Source organism: Liolophura sinensis, chromosome 2, assembly GCF_032854445.1.
Source record: "Liolophura sinensis isolate JHLJ2023 chromosome 2, CUHK_Ljap_v2, whole genome shotgun sequence".
In the NCBI taxonomy this organism is placed as follows: domain Eukaryota; kingdom Metazoa; phylum Mollusca; class Polyplacophora; order Chitonida; family Chitonidae; genus Liolophura; species Liolophura sinensis.
The window spans coordinates 17,787,202-17,803,984 of NC_088296.1; the positions used below are offsets into that span (position 1 = coordinate 17,787,202).

General features: G+C 40.4%; 1 protein-coding gene across 1 annotated transcript; it reads left to right on the forward strand.

Annotated features, from left to right (window-relative positions):
* The first annotated feature begins 1,468 nt into the window (after positions 1-1,468).
* LOC135462752 (probable E3 ubiquitin-protein ligase MID2) lies at positions 1,469-11,216 on the forward strand. Its single transcript, XM_064739994.1, has 7 exons — positions 1,469-1,498; positions 3,024-3,705; positions 4,107-4,202; positions 4,941-5,171; positions 5,802-5,824; positions 6,097-6,275; positions 10,262-11,216. Exons 2-7 carry the CDS (start codon positions 3,046-3,048, stop codon positions 10,831-10,833), a joined length of 1,761 nt encoding a protein of 586 aa, XP_064596064.1. The 5' UTR covers positions 1,469-1,498; positions 3,024-3,045; the 3' UTR covers positions 10,834-11,216.
* Positions 11,217-16,783: the final 5,567 nt, after the last annotated feature.

Sequence of the window (16,783 nt, forward strand, 5' to 3'; positions counted from 1 at the left end):
CTGCTCAGTTTAACCAAGTTGTGAAGCCAGGTGGGATTTGTGTCCACAGGAAAGTTCTGTAAGACGATTATATGTAGTTTGGATGGGAACGATCACTCAGATTAAGGAGTTGTCTTTACTTGATCATATTACCGACTGTCAGAAACAGCTTAATTGGTCTGGTCATCCTCAAATCGACACAACGTAAATATACGTGAAAAGCCTTGTCTTATTGTAAATGGGACGTTTCCATTTATAGACTTTAACATCAGCCATGTCAGTCTGAGTGTGTGTGAAACGCTGTCGATATTTGCGTATAAACGAAAACGACTGATTTTTATTCAGGTTCATACTGTTTGATTGTGTCGATCTTGTCACTATGTATACAGGGCAATAGTGTTATTAATGTGAGGTTCTGAAGCTTTGATCTTGAAAGGCATTATGCGGCTATGCTGAAAGTCGATTACTGGCGGTGACGTGCCGTTTATGGCACACAAACTCCGAATATGTTGGCTGTATATATCGCTGTTTGTTTACTTACAACGTTCGCCTGTCTCGTCCAAATACAAAAACTGTGATAGTACAAAAAAATCCTGTTAAGGGTATAAGCGTTCTCCTTATCCATGTACGTCAGTCCGTCTGTTATATGATATCCTATATCAGTTGCTCATAGGGGCCTCCGTGCCCGTGGGTATTAGCACAGAACGGCGCAATGACCATAAACCTCCCGGCAATGCGATCGCTGAGAGTTCAAGTCCAGCTCATGCTGGCTGCCTCTCCGGCCGTATGTTTCCTCCCACCATAATGCTGACCGCCGTCGTATAAGTTAAGTATTCATGAAACAGCAATCAGATAAGTAAATATTGTTAGCGGTAAATTGTTATGACCGTTGATCTGTGAGCCATCCGATCAGTTGCAGTTAAACCCTACTCTGTAAATTACGGCCATTGCGAAGGCCAACATTTTTAAGATTATGTACACATTCTTGAGTTCGGTGTAAAACACCAGTAAAATAAATAAACAAAATCTATTGCTCATAGCTTCAAAGCTAAGGAATGTGCGTGTATGTATATGGTGCTAAAGGTAAACAGAATCTTAAAGTTCTGTAAGGATTTGCACACATTATCGTCAGACATACTATATATATATATATATATATATATATATATATATATATATATATATATATATATATATATATAGGTGCTGTCTCCGTAAGGCTTTTTATTGTACAATGTTTAGACGCAAATCTACATACAGACATTAATGACTTGAACCAAACTGTTCCATTAATTTTAGGGAAACGGGTATGTTTGATAAAATGTGGCATTCGCATATAAATTTAAAAGGGAACTCTGCTAACCATTGTGGGGTGTCATAGAGTGTAAATGTGTAAAAGCATATTGAGGGAGTTACCTCCCCTGGTCAGATGACGTGTTTTTCTCGGAACCAACTATTTTCTATTTAAATCTGCGCAGTTTTATCAAGGAGTGAAGCACGGTGGGAACTGTGTCGACGGGTAAGTCCTGTATGATGGGGTACGTCTATGTTTATGTCGGGATGTTTCTATCAGGTGACGGAGTTGTCCTTACTCGATCGTGTGACCGACGCTCAGACAACATTTAGTTGGTCTGGTCGTCCTCCAAATGGACACCAAGTCGGCGCACAACTGTAGTGTGAGGGGGGGGGGGGGGGGTGTCTTTGCATAGGCTCTACTCACGGCCTGTGTGTGAACCTCTGACACTGTCTATAACAAGTGGGAATGTTTTCCTCTCAAGGAAAACGACTGAATTAATTGGGTTCATGTACATACTGTCTAATTATGTCGACCTTCTCACCATATCCAGAACGATAGTAGGTTATTAATGTATTTTTCTGAAGCTTTGACCTTGAAAGGCATTATGTAGGGTTTTGCTAAAGGTCGTTTGTTGACGGTGGTGTGTTGTCTGGGGTTGGGCCAACATACATGTAAACAACCAGAACAACTCGCGTGTATGGATCGCTGTTTGTTTACTTGCAACGTTCGCCTCTCTGCTCCAGATATAAAAACTGTAATATTCAAAAGATTCTAGTTAGGATATACATGCTCTCATATTCCAAGCGAGGCAGAAACAAATACCATTTTTGAAATATTTGGTTTGACCCAGACTTGAGTTCGATCTCTGATCTCCCGACTTCGAGGTGGGCTCGAACATAAGGAGTGTATTACACTGTACCGGTATAAGTAAAGCGAATCTTAAAATTATGTACTGAATTGCAGACAGGGTTTTCAGTGTTACAGAACTGAAAGGCTACATGCATTATTAACTTCCCACTCAGCAAGCATTACCATCTCGCCCACTGATCACCGATAATGGGGGGTGTAACCTGACACAGCTGAGGCATTCAGGGCTGTCCTATACATTAGCTCGGGCTGTGTCTATGGAGATATAACTGACGCTGACCTATTTCTACAGTCTACCGAGGGTTACATGTCTCAAAATCCAGGCCTTTTGGTTCACTTTAAACTGTCCCTGTCATAACACTGTATCTAATTGGACATGGACTTCACACTTCTCCGATGGAGCGAAGTCAGCATTTACGGTTTAAACATCTTATTTGGTCAGTGTTGATCGGAGGGTGTAGCAGCTCTGCTGTAGTCTGTACTTATGTGGTTCCTGACAACAGCATAATAAAACACTGGGAGCTAGAAGACTTTGACCTTGATTAACATCTGTTTTAATCAAAGTAAAAACTGTTAGTGTTACTCGTCACTATTAGTAATAGCTTGACCAGAACTTTGTCAAAAAAGTCTCTCGTGCGTAATAAAAGATAGAATCGCTAAATTTCTAACTGGCCAGAATGGATTCCTTTTCGGGAGAACGATTTGCGCATACTCTCCTCGTACATGTATAGGTGCCGAAATGCTTCTTAAATGAACAATGGAGAATAGCAATAACACGGAAAGAGATGGAGGCTGTGTGCTGTCTTGAACATTGATATTTTTGTAAGTAAGAACACCCTCACATGTGCCAGTCTGAGCGATTTGCCGTTTTTTTTTTTAGGAAAAAAAAAACTGAGCGAATAATGGCCGCAAGCAAGCAGAGGCGAGTTGATGTTCTCACATGCTCTATATGTTTGGAAACATTCCGGAAACCAGTAGTGCTACCCTGTCAGCACAGTTTTTGTAAGGAATGCATTGGTTTGTACGCTGACAAGTTTAAACCTGTACAGATAGATGAGACCTCCGGTAGCACGGACGTTCATCGGCCTATAGCATGCCCTGTGTGCCGGGCACCAACCAGTCTCGGGAGAGAAGGTGTGGCTGGACTGGCTCCTAACTTTCATCTGGCAGAAATTGTGGAGAGGTTCACGTCTGCTGTAAAAGTTGAGGATGACACCCCATATTGTTCTCTGTGTAAGGCGGATAATCACACCAAAGCTGTCAAGTTTTGTACCACCTGTGCTGTGTTCTACTGTCAGGAATGTCTTGCAAATTGCCATCCAATGAGGGGGGCTCTAAAACGGCATCAACTGATTTCTTCCATGGAGTACCTCTCCCAGGAAACCTCACAGGGTCAAGTCAGCAGGGACCACCAATCAACTGGGCAGCCGTCATGTGCTAGACACGGTCAGCCATTCGTCTTGTACTGTGAACCCTGTGGGATGGTGATGTGTATGGGGTGTGTGGTTGAGCATCCAGGACACGCTATGCGGGATATACCATCAGCAGCTGGGAATGTCAAGGTAAGGCGAAAAAAAAGTCGTATATCAGCCATCAATCAAAATTGATGTTCTAAGTCATTAATAGTAAGGTCAATTCCCAAAACAACGATTAACATGAACCAGGAAGAAACTAAGAAATTTTGTAAATTCGAAATTACTTTGGAGTTATGCAAAGAGAAGTAGTAAATACTTTTCAATGATGTTGGAAAGACATAAGGAATGTTCTAGGCGAATAACTTAAATCACTGTCTAGATCGTGTACCATACTAGTAAGTCTATAATCAAAATAAATATGGCATGATTTGAAACTATATATTGACCATAACTTTGTGATCAATAGTGAAGAACGGGGCTTAGTGTCCTGTATTGTAGTGAGTCATTTGAAAGGCGGATTTGTTAATGTAACGTTTTTCCCATTACAGCTAGCTGTTTTGTGCAAGACTAGTGAACTGGAGAAAGTGCTACGAGAAACTAAAGAATCACTGCCAGGAGTTATGAGGCTGCAGAATAAGATACAGGTTGGTATTGTCCATGACACCTGTTCAGCCAGTGTTATACTACATACCCTGGTGGCTCATTTTGACTATGTAGAATATTGCTATCATTCACAAATCCAGGTAACATGCAGCTGTCAGTCAACTAGTCTTAATAAAGTTGTCTTCTGTCACATATTATATATGTAGATTACAATTAAAGAATTACCCGACCAGTGACGACTTTTTATGAGAACTTAAACAGGGGAATGCACGGACTCTATCGCATCATTAATACGACTTTCTTCTCACTGACACACACGCGATATGCCCACCCCAGACAACTCCATTTGATGTATCATCGCTGATCATACGCTGTCACAATAATATCTATGATATATATATACATATATATATATATATATATATATATATATATATATATGAATGTATATATACGTACACCATTTGATCTGATGACGGGTATGAGCCAGGCCCAGGTACTGTCCGAAGCATCTAAGGCTTCACCATCTCGTCCTGCTCAGGGCATCATTTGTGACGGCACGACTCTATTGGGGATTGAACCATGTATCTTTTGGTTTTGAGTGGACACTTACATGTACATCGCTGGACTAAAGGGAAATCACTTCCACCCCGGAGGTACATTGTAGACAGAGTTGTGTGGCGTTTATAGTTTACCATGTTACACATACATATATAACTTCTTAAACACACAATTCTAATGGTCTGGATATGGTAATAAAGGATTTTTATGTTTGGCAGAAAAACCAGGAACTTCACTTCCAGGAGGTAGAAAAGGCTTATTGTGCAGCCTTGGAATCTTTACAAGCCTGGAGACAGCAATCCATAGATGGCATAAAAACCCGATATTCACAGTGGTGTGTGGAGTGTAACGCCATACTTAAACATTTCCAGCTACAGGCCCAGGAAATGGAGAGGATGGTACAAGCTTCAAAAGATTTCTTAGCGTCAGTGGACGTCGAGTTTTTACAAGTAAGTTAAACATGCACAATCTCTAGCATTGGTTCAGCTGCCTTAACTTCAGATGTTACACATGACCCAGCCACCCTTAGAACCTGTGATAACGTGTTGCTGCCAGATTTACTAAAGTTGTAGATCCTGAGTTCAACAGCTTTATTTTGCTTAGTGGTACCCTCCGGTCGCTGACCACTTTTCTACCCATAATAGAACCACTGTCCGATTAAAGCAAAAAAGTAGTAATATATAATGTCAAACTATATTGTATGCTGTTTTTCAAAAACAAGGTTTGTATGTAAACAGATCTTTGGGGAAAATTGCATTGTATGAAACGTCTTGGAATTTATTAACCGAAATTTCGAGCTGATGTGGACTATGTAATAGTTCAGGGAATGGTCTAAATGTTTGTCGTCGTCATATCACTGAAAAATTGTTAAGTACGACGTTAAACCCCAATCATTCACTCACTGACTCCAAATGTTTGTGGTAAAAGCCAACTGTGACTGTGTACTTGGAGAGATAAGACATTTCAATTATAACTATGTCCTTGTTACATGTTGATGTGCAAGTATAGCTACAGTATCTCAGTTTCGGTTATCATCTTTACATGATTTTATATGTGTGTTCAATTCTGTTTGTTGACAGGGTTCCACGAGCTTCACCAAGACGTATGTATAAATGTTTTATACCTATATAGGTTTGTTATACACGAGCACATGACTGCTGTCAGCAAATGTGCTTCTGTAACACTGTGTACCAGCACTGTAGTTGTCCAAAACATGACACAAGTGTAAAATATATCTAGTGTTCAAATTTACGCTTGTCCAGACATATCAGATCTCACCTACTAGGAATAGTACATGATGGCATTCTGATAACTGCGTGGTGCACAACATTACTACACGACTGTGTCTCTTTGTTTTCTCTCCTGTTCCCACAGAATTGGTGACCAGCTGAATGAGATAGGAGCAAATCTGGAGAGAGATGAGGTCAGCAAACAGAATCTTCAAGGTTTTGTACAACTTGACCTTGTTTTGCCTAGACACGTGACGGTAAAAGAGACAGTGCAAGGAAGTCAGGACTTAGAAGCAGCAGTCGGTGGACAAATGTCACGCCCAAGTAGGTTTTTATATGTATTAAAGGTATAAAGCAGAGTGTGTCCAGATGACATAAACGACTGTAGGGTTTACATTAGTATGTGCACCGAAGACACAAACTAATCTGAGGTATGCAGTAGGGTGTGCCCAGATGACACAAACTACTGTGAGAGATAAAATGTGGTTGTGTAAAAAAAAAGAAATTACATTGCAGAGTTATATATGAGCAGCTGTTTAGTTGAAACATGACATATGGTAGTGTATCCCTCAATGTCCCTCGATGTTTACCGTAAGTGTACAAATCAGCAGGTGTAATGTTAAATCAGGACTGGTGTGTGTGTATTCTTTAGTGTCTGGGTGATATTTACTCCACGCACACAAATCGGCAGGAGTACTTTTAGAACAGGACACATAGTAGTGTACCCTTTGGTGTCTGTGTAATGTTTACCACATGTGTAGAAATCAACAAGTTCACTGCCAGAGCAGGCCAGATGGCAGTGTACCCGTCAGTACCTGGGTGATATATACATCATGTGTACAAATTAGCAAGTGTAATGTAAGAACAGGACAGATGGCAGTGTACCCGTCAGTACCTGGGTGATATATACATCATGTGTACAAATTAGCAAGTGTAATGTTAGAACAGGACAGATGGCAGTGTACCCCTCAGTACCTGGGTGATATATACATCATGTGTACAAATTAGCAAGTGTAATGTTAGAACAGGACAGATGGCAGTGTACCCGTCAGTACCTGGGTGATATATACATCATGTGTACAAATTAGCAAGTGTAATGTTAGAACAGGACAGATGGCAGTGTACCCGTCAGTACCTGGGTGATATATACATCATGTGTACAAATTAGCAAGTGTAATGTTAGAACAGGACAGATGGCAGTGTACCCGTCAGTACCTGGGTGATATATACATCATGTGTACAAATTAGCAAGTGTAACGTTAGAACAGGACAGATGGCAGTGTACCCCTCAGTACCTGGGTGATATATACATCATGTGTACAAATTAGCAAGTGTAATGTTAGAACAGGACAGATGGCAGTGTACCCGTCAGTACCTGGATGATATATACATCATGTGTACAAATTAGCAAGTGTAATGTTAGAACAGGATAGATGGCAGTGTACCCGTCAGTACCTGGATGATATATACATCATGTGTACAAATCAGCAAGTGTAATGTTAGAACAGGACAGATGGCAGTGTAAAACTCAGTACCTGGGTGATATATACATCATGTGTACAAATTAGCAAGTGTAATGTTAGAACAGGACAGATGGCAGTGTACCCCTCAGTGCCTGGGTGATATATACATCATGTGTACAAATTAGCAAGTGTAATGTTAGAACAGAACAGATGGCAGTGTACCCGTCAGTGCCTGGATGATATATACATCATGTGTACAAATTAGCAAGTGTAATGTTAGAACAGGACAGATGGCAGTGTACCCGTCAGTACCTGGGTGATATATACATCATGTGTACAAATTAGCAAGTCTAATGTTAGAACAGGACAGATGGCAGTGTACCCCTTAGTGCCTGGGTGATATATACATCATGTGTACAAATTAGCAAGTGTAATGTTAGAATAGGACAGATGGCAGTGTACCCCTCAGTACCAGGGTGATATATACATCATGTGTACAAATGAGCAAGTGTAATGTTAGAACAGAACACATGGCACGGTACCTCTTAGTGTTTAGGTCATATATACAGCATGTGTACAAATTAGCAAGTGTAATGTTAGACCAGAACACATAGCACAATCCCCCTGAGTGTCTGAGTGATATTTACCTTATGATTGTGTACAAATCAGCAGGTGTTCTGTTAGGAAAGAAGAAGTAACATATTTTACCCCTGAGTGCCTGAGTGGTATTTACCTCATGATTGTGTACAAATCAGCAGGTGTACTGTTAGGACAGAACACCTAAGTGTCTGAGTGATATTTACCCCATGTGTACAAATCAGCAGGTGTTCTGTTAGGAAAGAAGAGATAACATATTGTACCCCTGAGTGCCTGAGTGGTATTTACCTCATGATTGTGTACAAATCAGCAGGTGTACTGTTAGGACAGAACACCTAAGTGTCTGAGTGATATTTACCCCATGTGTACAAATCAGCAGGTGTACTGTTAGGGCAGAACAGATAACATAGTGTACCAATGAGTGTGTGAGTGATATTTACCCCGTGTGCACAAATCAACAGCTGTAGTCCATTGTTAGGACAGAACAGATGACGTATTGTACCCCTAAGTGTCTGAGTGATATTTACCCCATGTGTACAAATCAGCAGGTGTTCTGTTAGGAAAGAAGAAGTAACATATTTTACCCCTGAGTGCCTGAGTGGTATTTACCTCATGATTGTGTACAAATCAGCAGGTGTACTGTTAGGACAGAACACCTAAGTGTCTGAGTGATATTTACCCCATGTGTACAAATCAGCAGGTGTTCTGTTAGGAAAGAAGAGATAACATATTGTACCCCTGAGTGCCTGAGTGGTATTTACCTCATGATTGTGTACAAATCAGCAGGTGTACTGTTAGGACAGAACACCTAAGTGTCTGAGTGATATTTACCCCATGTGTACAAATCAGCAGGTGTACTGTTAGGGCAGAACAGATAACATAGTGTACCAATGAGTGTCTGAGTGGTATTTCCCCCATGTGTACAAATCAGCAGGTGTACTGTTAGGGCAGAACAGATAACATAGTGTACCAATGAGTGTGTGAGTGATATTTACCCCGTGTGCACAAATCAACAGCTGTAGTCCATTGTTAGGACAGAACAGATGACGTATTGTACCCCTAAGTGTCTGAGTGATATTTACCCCATGTGGACAAATCAGCAGGTGTACTGTTAAGACAGAACAGATAACATATTGTACCCCTGAGTGTCTGAGTGATATTTACCTCACGTGTACAAATCAGCAGGTGTACTGTTAGGAGAGAACAGATAACATATTGTACCCCCGAGTGTCTGAGTGATATTTACTTCACGTGTACAAATCAGCAGGTGTTCTGTTAGGACAGAATAGATAACATATTGTACCCCTGAGTGTCTGAATGATATTTACCTCATGTGTACAAATCAGCAGGTGTACTGTTAGAACAGAACATATAACATATTGTACCAATGAGTGTCTGAGTGATATTTACCCCGTGTGCACAAATCAACAGCTGTAGTCCATTGTTAGGACAGAACAGATGACGTATTGTAACAACGACAAATTAGCAGCTGTACTAGATTCAAATGTAGTCAAACACTTATACCAAAGGGGAAAAAACCACTCATACCTGTTTCATTATAAATTTTAAAGGGTGGAGATTCCATGTATGTATAGAGTAATAATTGTTTACCTACATGTATTTCCTCACTTGTTCTAAGTTTGTTTTTAATATTTAAACACATTAACTCTCTTTTAAAAAAATGTATTGAAGAAAACTGAATCCAATACTTCTTTACCCCTAATAATACTGATGGGTTGAATAATCTGTGGGGTATTATGGGAAAAAAAGTCACTTGGTAAGTTATATGTCGCCAGTTACCTCCCTTAGTAGACAGACGCGCTTCGGTACTACGCCAAAGGACAACAGGCCTACACTACAGCTTTACAGTGAATCGTGTGTTCAAATGTGCCATAAATGACAACTAAAACCAAGTTCCGAATAGAGGAAGGTATTGTTCTTGTTGTAGGTGATAAGTTGCAAACAAATCAGAGCGCTAAAGTCTGCATTTCAATCCAGTACTTAGCCGATGTCGTATCCGCCATTTAGTGATGGATCCAGTTCTTGTCGAAGCTCAACTTTTTTTAACTGGCTGAAAAGGACAGAGATCTGTGTATAAATTATATTCTTGTCAGAAATATATGTCATTTTATTCCCAGAGGTTGTGTGGAGAAAGTAAAACCACGGCATGTGTGCAGGTATTTACACCTCAGTCTTACAGTGTGTGTTTATGCTTTGCTGTTTATGCTGCTTTCTGTTGTGTTTTTGCAGAGCCGACGCTGAGATTCACAGAGACAGACGACAGTGAGCTGAGAATTGCTGAGAGCGGCTCTGTGATAGAGGGTGACTTCTTGGAGGGGGACTTGGGGAGAGCTGTGACAAACGGCCGTTACCAGACGGGCAGGTACTACTGGGAGATAGAGATCACCTGTTCACGTGTATGTGGCTCTGGCTGTGATGTAGGAGTTACACAGGAGAGCTGTGGTGTGAGGGGGAGGACAGACCCTGGCCACAACAGCTGGTACATTGGGATGCTGTGCCGTGGTGATGAGGTCAGGTGTTATAGTCACCGTGGTGGTGAGATCAAACCTGGCTATCTACAGGGGAGACGTTACACACGACCTCTTCGCATGGGTCTGTACCTGGACTGTGATGACCAGTCCCTGACAGTCCTGGATTGTCACAACAACCAGGTAATAGGCACTGTCAGTGGTGTTGTCGTCACAGAGCCTCTCGTGCCATGGGTTGAGTTTTATGTCTGGTCTGGATCTATGTCTGCGTCTGGATCTGTGTCTGCTCGTCTGGTAACGGGTGACTGCAGCTCCGCATCAGGTTCGCAGTGACATGATAATAATTTCCTGACCCTCGGGTAATTATTTATTACATCTTTTAGATCATATTATAATTTGTTGATATATACCTTAATTAGGATTTTTTTTTTAAACAAAAGCACCAATTTTCGTACTGATATTTTAGTTAATGTCAGCAGTGTGGCAAATTCAGTATGTATAGCTTCTTCTGCGAAGTGGTCAGTGATATGTCACAGCTTACAGCTTGGTGTAGTTGTACACATTCTGTCTGACTTGTCCAGAACATCAGTGTCAGTTTTCTACCAGACAAAATGCATGTAGATTAAAACTGGGTAATTTTATTTTTAGTAATGGAAACTTGTAAACCAGAATTATCAGGAGTGTCACTGAGCAAAACAGGTTACAGTTTATACATGAGAATACATATAGTTAACATGGTACATGTAGTAATTGTTGTTGTGTAACTTTAATTCCTAAGAAAAAAAAGTAAATAAGAGAAATATCCCTTGCCCTTTTGGGTTAGACGAGAGCATTGATTTTCCTTAACAATTATGTAGTAAATCTTCAACCCCAAAAATATACGTACCCTAACTTTCGCGTTGTACCTTGCCATACCTCCACATGCAGCTTGTACTTATGTCTACAACATTCCTAGCTGCCATTTTCTTAGCTGTAGTGGCTGAAAGTAAAGAAATAGTATTTTCTTACCTTGGTAACCTCTAGAGAGGTGGGTAATACCAGTGGGGGGAAAGTTTTCCGTTCTATCCAAAAACAAATACATTTCTGATGTATTCTATTTAGACATGTAAGATGAAAAGTAGCATAGCAGAAATTTATAGTGTATGGACAACTTAATGCCTCTGCATCAGTTTAATCCAATCAGTTCAGAGGCAAATCTTGGATCCAATATCCTGTGTAACCTATAAACAGGACAAACTTTTTAAATTGTTTGTTAGTAATATCTTTATATGAATTTGGAACTAAAACCAAAATCTTACATGGCTAATGGCAAAAGTCAAATTTCAGGGCTAGTGGCCCACCTGGGTTGATACTCTACACCAAAGTGTCTGGGATAGGATGTTTTGTGGGGAACGGGGTTTAAATTTCTTTTGTGTCAAGACGAAAATCTGCAGAAATTAAAATTTACTTTTTGCATTTCCGCAAATGCAATACTTGTCGTCCTTAGATGCTAAAATTTTACCATTTCTCCCCATCAACGCAGAAGTTATGTAAGAATTGCTAAGCCTATCCCCGCTTGTACCTGTGGAAATGAATTAAAGATCTGATCAAATTTTTATTATTATTGTTGTACAGACAACACTTTTAATCAAATTTCATCACAGATAGGAAGCAGATCAACTTTCAGACCTATTTTGAAACACAGCATTAGCGTATTTAATGTTGTAAAGTCACTTCGCGCATAACAAAATTGCAATACATATTTGTGCATTGCCATACTAAGTGTCATACATGTATGTAGGTGTTTTAGAATATGTGATAAAAATAACTTCCTGCGTCTATCTATATACATCCTGGAACAGTTCTGGTTAATTAAGTGCCATCTTATACTCACCTGTGTAAACGAAATTTGGAAATACATGCCTTATGAGTAGGAGGCGGAAATTTTAAACAGCAGGATGGGGGTGGGTAGTGGGCTAGACAGGTTTGGGGTTGTAATGGTAGCGGATAACTCATTGTTTTTTCTATGCTCGTTCACACTTCAGTTCGGAAAAAAATCTTGGACCCAATTGCCTGAATTGCGCATGTGTAACCAATAAGGTGTACTGGAGGTATACTTGAGGTACATCTGAGATGTACCATTGAGGTGTAACATATCTGATGGTGTGCCTGAGGTATAGATGTACTTGAGGGTGTAAGCCTACATCTATGTGAGATGTATTGAAGGTGAATCTGAGGTACTGTGGCTGGTAAAAAGATGATGCTTGAGGTGTACCTGAGGTACAGGTGGAGGTATAGCTCAGGTATATGTTATTGACAAGGTGGATGTACCTAATTGTAACATTTAGCACACTGTTTTCATAATGCTGGTCGCCGTCACATAAGTCAAATATTCTTGACTACGGTGTAAAACACCAATCAGATAAATAAGTAAATAAATTGAAGGATTTTGTTCAGAAGATAGATTGTGTTTGGCTTAAATGTGCTTATTCCGGTGAACTGAGGTGTGTATACTTGATAGTTTTTCTTTTTTAAGTTTGATGTAAACAATTCTGTCCACATTTTTTCAATTTTTGATCAATTTTTGTTGTAGTTGTACTGAGCACTAATTCTCTTTTATTGCATACGTGTATGAATAACTACATGAGCTGTCTCCTTATGTTTAATTAACTTCATTCAGATCTGTGGACCTACACGTGCTTAAGTTAAAGTAAATTGACATGTATGATATACACCCTGACATATCTGCTTGTAACACACTCACAGCCAGCTTGTAATGGCACGTATCACCATGTGTCCTCTACAGAATTGGTAGATAGTTCCATTTTAAGTTAACCTCAAAGATCACCATTCGTCTCCAAGTTGATGTGCAGCTCATGTATCCAAGCGCTTAATATGTTGCCATGTGTGACTTTGTCAGGGTGTTTTGTTTCAAAATCTCCATACATGTATGTTAAAACACACAACAATGTGTCCATCTAAAACCAGCTGGAAAATCATCTTTGATTTCTGAATTTCGCAAATGTGAAAGTCTGGCTTTGAGTAATTCTAGACCAGTGACGTCTAACAAATTGCAATTAACATCGCTGCATTTTTTTGCCTAATTCTGCTGAAGCCATATTGTAAGAGGGTGTGTAAATTGCTGCTGTTTATGCATTTACATGAAGAGTTAGACTCAACCCCTGGCTGAGGTAAATTGGCAAGAGGCCGTATTTCGTCGGTTACGTGTGACCATTTGCCAAGTATCGTACTCTTGTCGCTGCTCGGGTTTATTCTCCATGCTGTGCGTCTTTAATTATATTGTACCTGATTTACGTCGTCATCACTAGTACTGTAACTATGACAACCAGTGGTTAAGATTATGAGGTCATCTAATAGCGCTTTGCGCTATTGCATCTGCTTGCTGTTATTTTGATGTCAGTTGTATTGTATTCATCTACATGCATGATATAGTGATATTTTACCACTTTCTGTCCTTTGTGTTCCAACTTCTAAGAATTGTGCTAAAAAAATGAACGATTGTGTATTATGTAATTCTCGTTTTAATGATTGAGTTAGTGTCAATGAAATGTAATAATACACACTTAAAATCATGAACCATGCGTAGTATTTGTTACACGAATTTTTGGACGTATATGGACTTCATATTCAACATATTTAAGTTGCCTGATGGGTATCTTATCAGTAGTGCCGGGTTTACTCTCAAATACCGAGTTCACACATTACCTGATCTGTGTCTTCTCAGGAGAGATGGCTTTCCCCTCTCTCTAATACCAGGTCCACACATTACCTGATGTGTAACTTCTCAGGAGAGCTGGTTTTCCTCTCTCTTTAATAACGGATCCACGCATTATACATGATGTGTTACTTCTCAGGAGAACAGGTTTTCCCCTTCTTTTTAATACCGGGTCCACACATTTCCTGATGTGTAACTTCTCAGGAGAGCCCCTCTACTAATACCGAGTCGACGCATTATACATGATGTGTAATTTCTCAGGAAAGCTGGTTTCCTCTCTCTAATACCGGGTTGGCACATTATACATGATGTGTAACTTCTCAGGAGAGATGGTTTCCTCCCTCTAATACCGGGTCCACACATTGTGCATGATGTGTAACTTCTCAGGAGAACAGGTTTTCCCCTTCTCTTTAATACCGGGTCCACACATTTCCTGATGTGTAACTTCTCAGGAGAGCCCCTCTACTAATACCGAGTCGGCACATTATACATGATGTGTAATTTCTCAGGAAAGCTGGTTTCCTCTCTCTAATACCGGGTTGGCACATTATACATGATGTGTAACTTCTCAGGAGAGATGGTTTCCTCTCTCTAATACCGGGTTGGCACATTATACATGATGTGTAACTTCTCAGGAGAGATGGTTTCCTCTCTCTAATACCGGGTTGGCACATTATACATGATGTGTAACTTCTCAGGAGAGATGGTTTCCTCTCTCTAACACCGGGTCCACACATTTTGCATGATGTGTAACTTCTCAGGAGAGCTGGTTTTCCTCTCTCTTTAATAACGGATCTAGGCATTATACATGATGTGTAACTTCTCAGGAGAGCTGGTTTTCCTCTCTCTTTAATAACGGATCCACGCATTATACATGATGTGTAACTTCTCAGGAGAACAGGTTTTCCCCTTCTCTTTAATACCGGGTCCACACATTTCCTGATGTGTAACTTCTCAGGAGAGCCCCTCTACTAATACCGAGTCCACACATTATACATGATGTGTAACTTCTCAGGAGAGCTGGTTTTTCTCTCTGCCTAAGAACGGCCCCACACATTACCTGATGTGTAACTTCTCAGGAGAACTGATTTTGCTTTCTCTCTAGTATAATACCGGGTCCCCACTGGTGTATCTTTCAACGTCTGCCAGGTTTCCTCTCTTGCTGACACCTGATTTGCACCATACATGGTACATGTATCCGTCTTGTCTGCTGTGATGCCTTTCCTCTCTCCGTGACACCTGTTCCACATTCATGGCTACCTGATTTATATTTCCTCAAGTGTGGACAGTTTCGTTTCTTTCTGATTCCGGGCCCATATGTTACATGAGTTGTAACTTCTCGGGCGTACTTTGTTTCTTCTCCGCCTAATTCCTGGTCCTCCTATCTGTTGTCTTGTGTACACGTGGTTCAGATTTTAATTTAGTCTGTGAAAGAAGCCAGAGAGGAGACTCTGGGAAAAAGATGTAAACTATCTCATATGGCTTGTTGGCTTCCACAACAAGCTCGTGCATATCGGATGCGGATCGTCGTGGGATTCTCTCGAGCCCTTCTCTCTTTCCTCCCACCATAATGCTGGCCGCCGTCATATAAGTGAAACATTCTTGAGTGCGGTGTAAAACACCAACCAAACATATATATTTAAAGAAGGCTCCTTATTAACTCTTCAGCTGTGAGTTTTGAAAAGCATCAAGGCTGAGCTTCAAACTTTGGTGAATGGCGGGATCCAACATTTTAACTCATGATTACCTTGTGGAGTCGTAACTGATAGACCCACAGTGCATGTACTGGCTCACTTCCTACCTGCTGGAAAGCGACGAGTTTAGTTTAGCCGCGTCTCGTGCCTTGTGAATGATGATGTGATTTATTGCTGGAGTGAAGTTGTGAAGTCACATGATGAACGCGAGATGTTGACGTTACAAAATTAGCAAAAAGAAAGTTCGATAAGTATTTATCTTACACATTTAGAAGCCATGCGTCAAGATATTAAGATTTAAAGCATGACAAATCAAATATATCGCGCCTGGCGGTGAATGTATGTATATAAAAACACATCAAATTACCGCGTAAAAATTCATGACATTCGGAGTTAAATCAATGGACGAAATGACGAGCAACTTTATGTTCTCCAGTCTTAAAACATACATTTGGCCGCCTGCTAACAATAGCTGAACAGTGCATTATCGCGTGCCGGCGGAGGTATATATTAAGGAAGTTGGAAGACGAAACACCTGTTTATAGAACGCATGTCATTTTTGTCACCTAACTTACCAAAATACCATGATATACCATGATCAGATGTTTGACGAGAACACAGTCGCTTTCGATTTCAACAATAACATGTGCGGCATTCATCAATAAATGTATCTCATACAAATTTTACACAGTTTCGTGATATGAACACAGCAGAAGTTTAATTTATGCTTAATTCAACTCACGCTGAAGGAGGAATCTGACGAGATTCGAGTCTGTGACACGAGGCCTATGTCGTCCGTGTTCAAAGCTAAACGTCCGATTTAGCTGCCAGTTGACTTACAAGACCATATCAAGGAATAGACAGTAGCGTCCAG

Bases quoted from the DNA above. Each gene is read 5' to 3' on its own strand.
- LOC135462752 (XM_064739994.1), top strand. From the start codon at position 3,046: ATGGCCGCAAGCAAGCAGAGGCGAGTTGATGTTCTCACATGCTCTATA. The intron at 4,203-4,940 runs GTTGGTATTGTC...TATGTTTGGCAG, and splicing joins GGCTGCAGAATAAGATACAG to AAAAACCAGGAACTTCACTT. The intron at 6,276-10,261 runs GTAGGTTTTTAT...GTGTTTTTGCAG, and splicing joins TGGACAAATGTCACGCCCAA to AGCCGACGCTGAGATTCACA.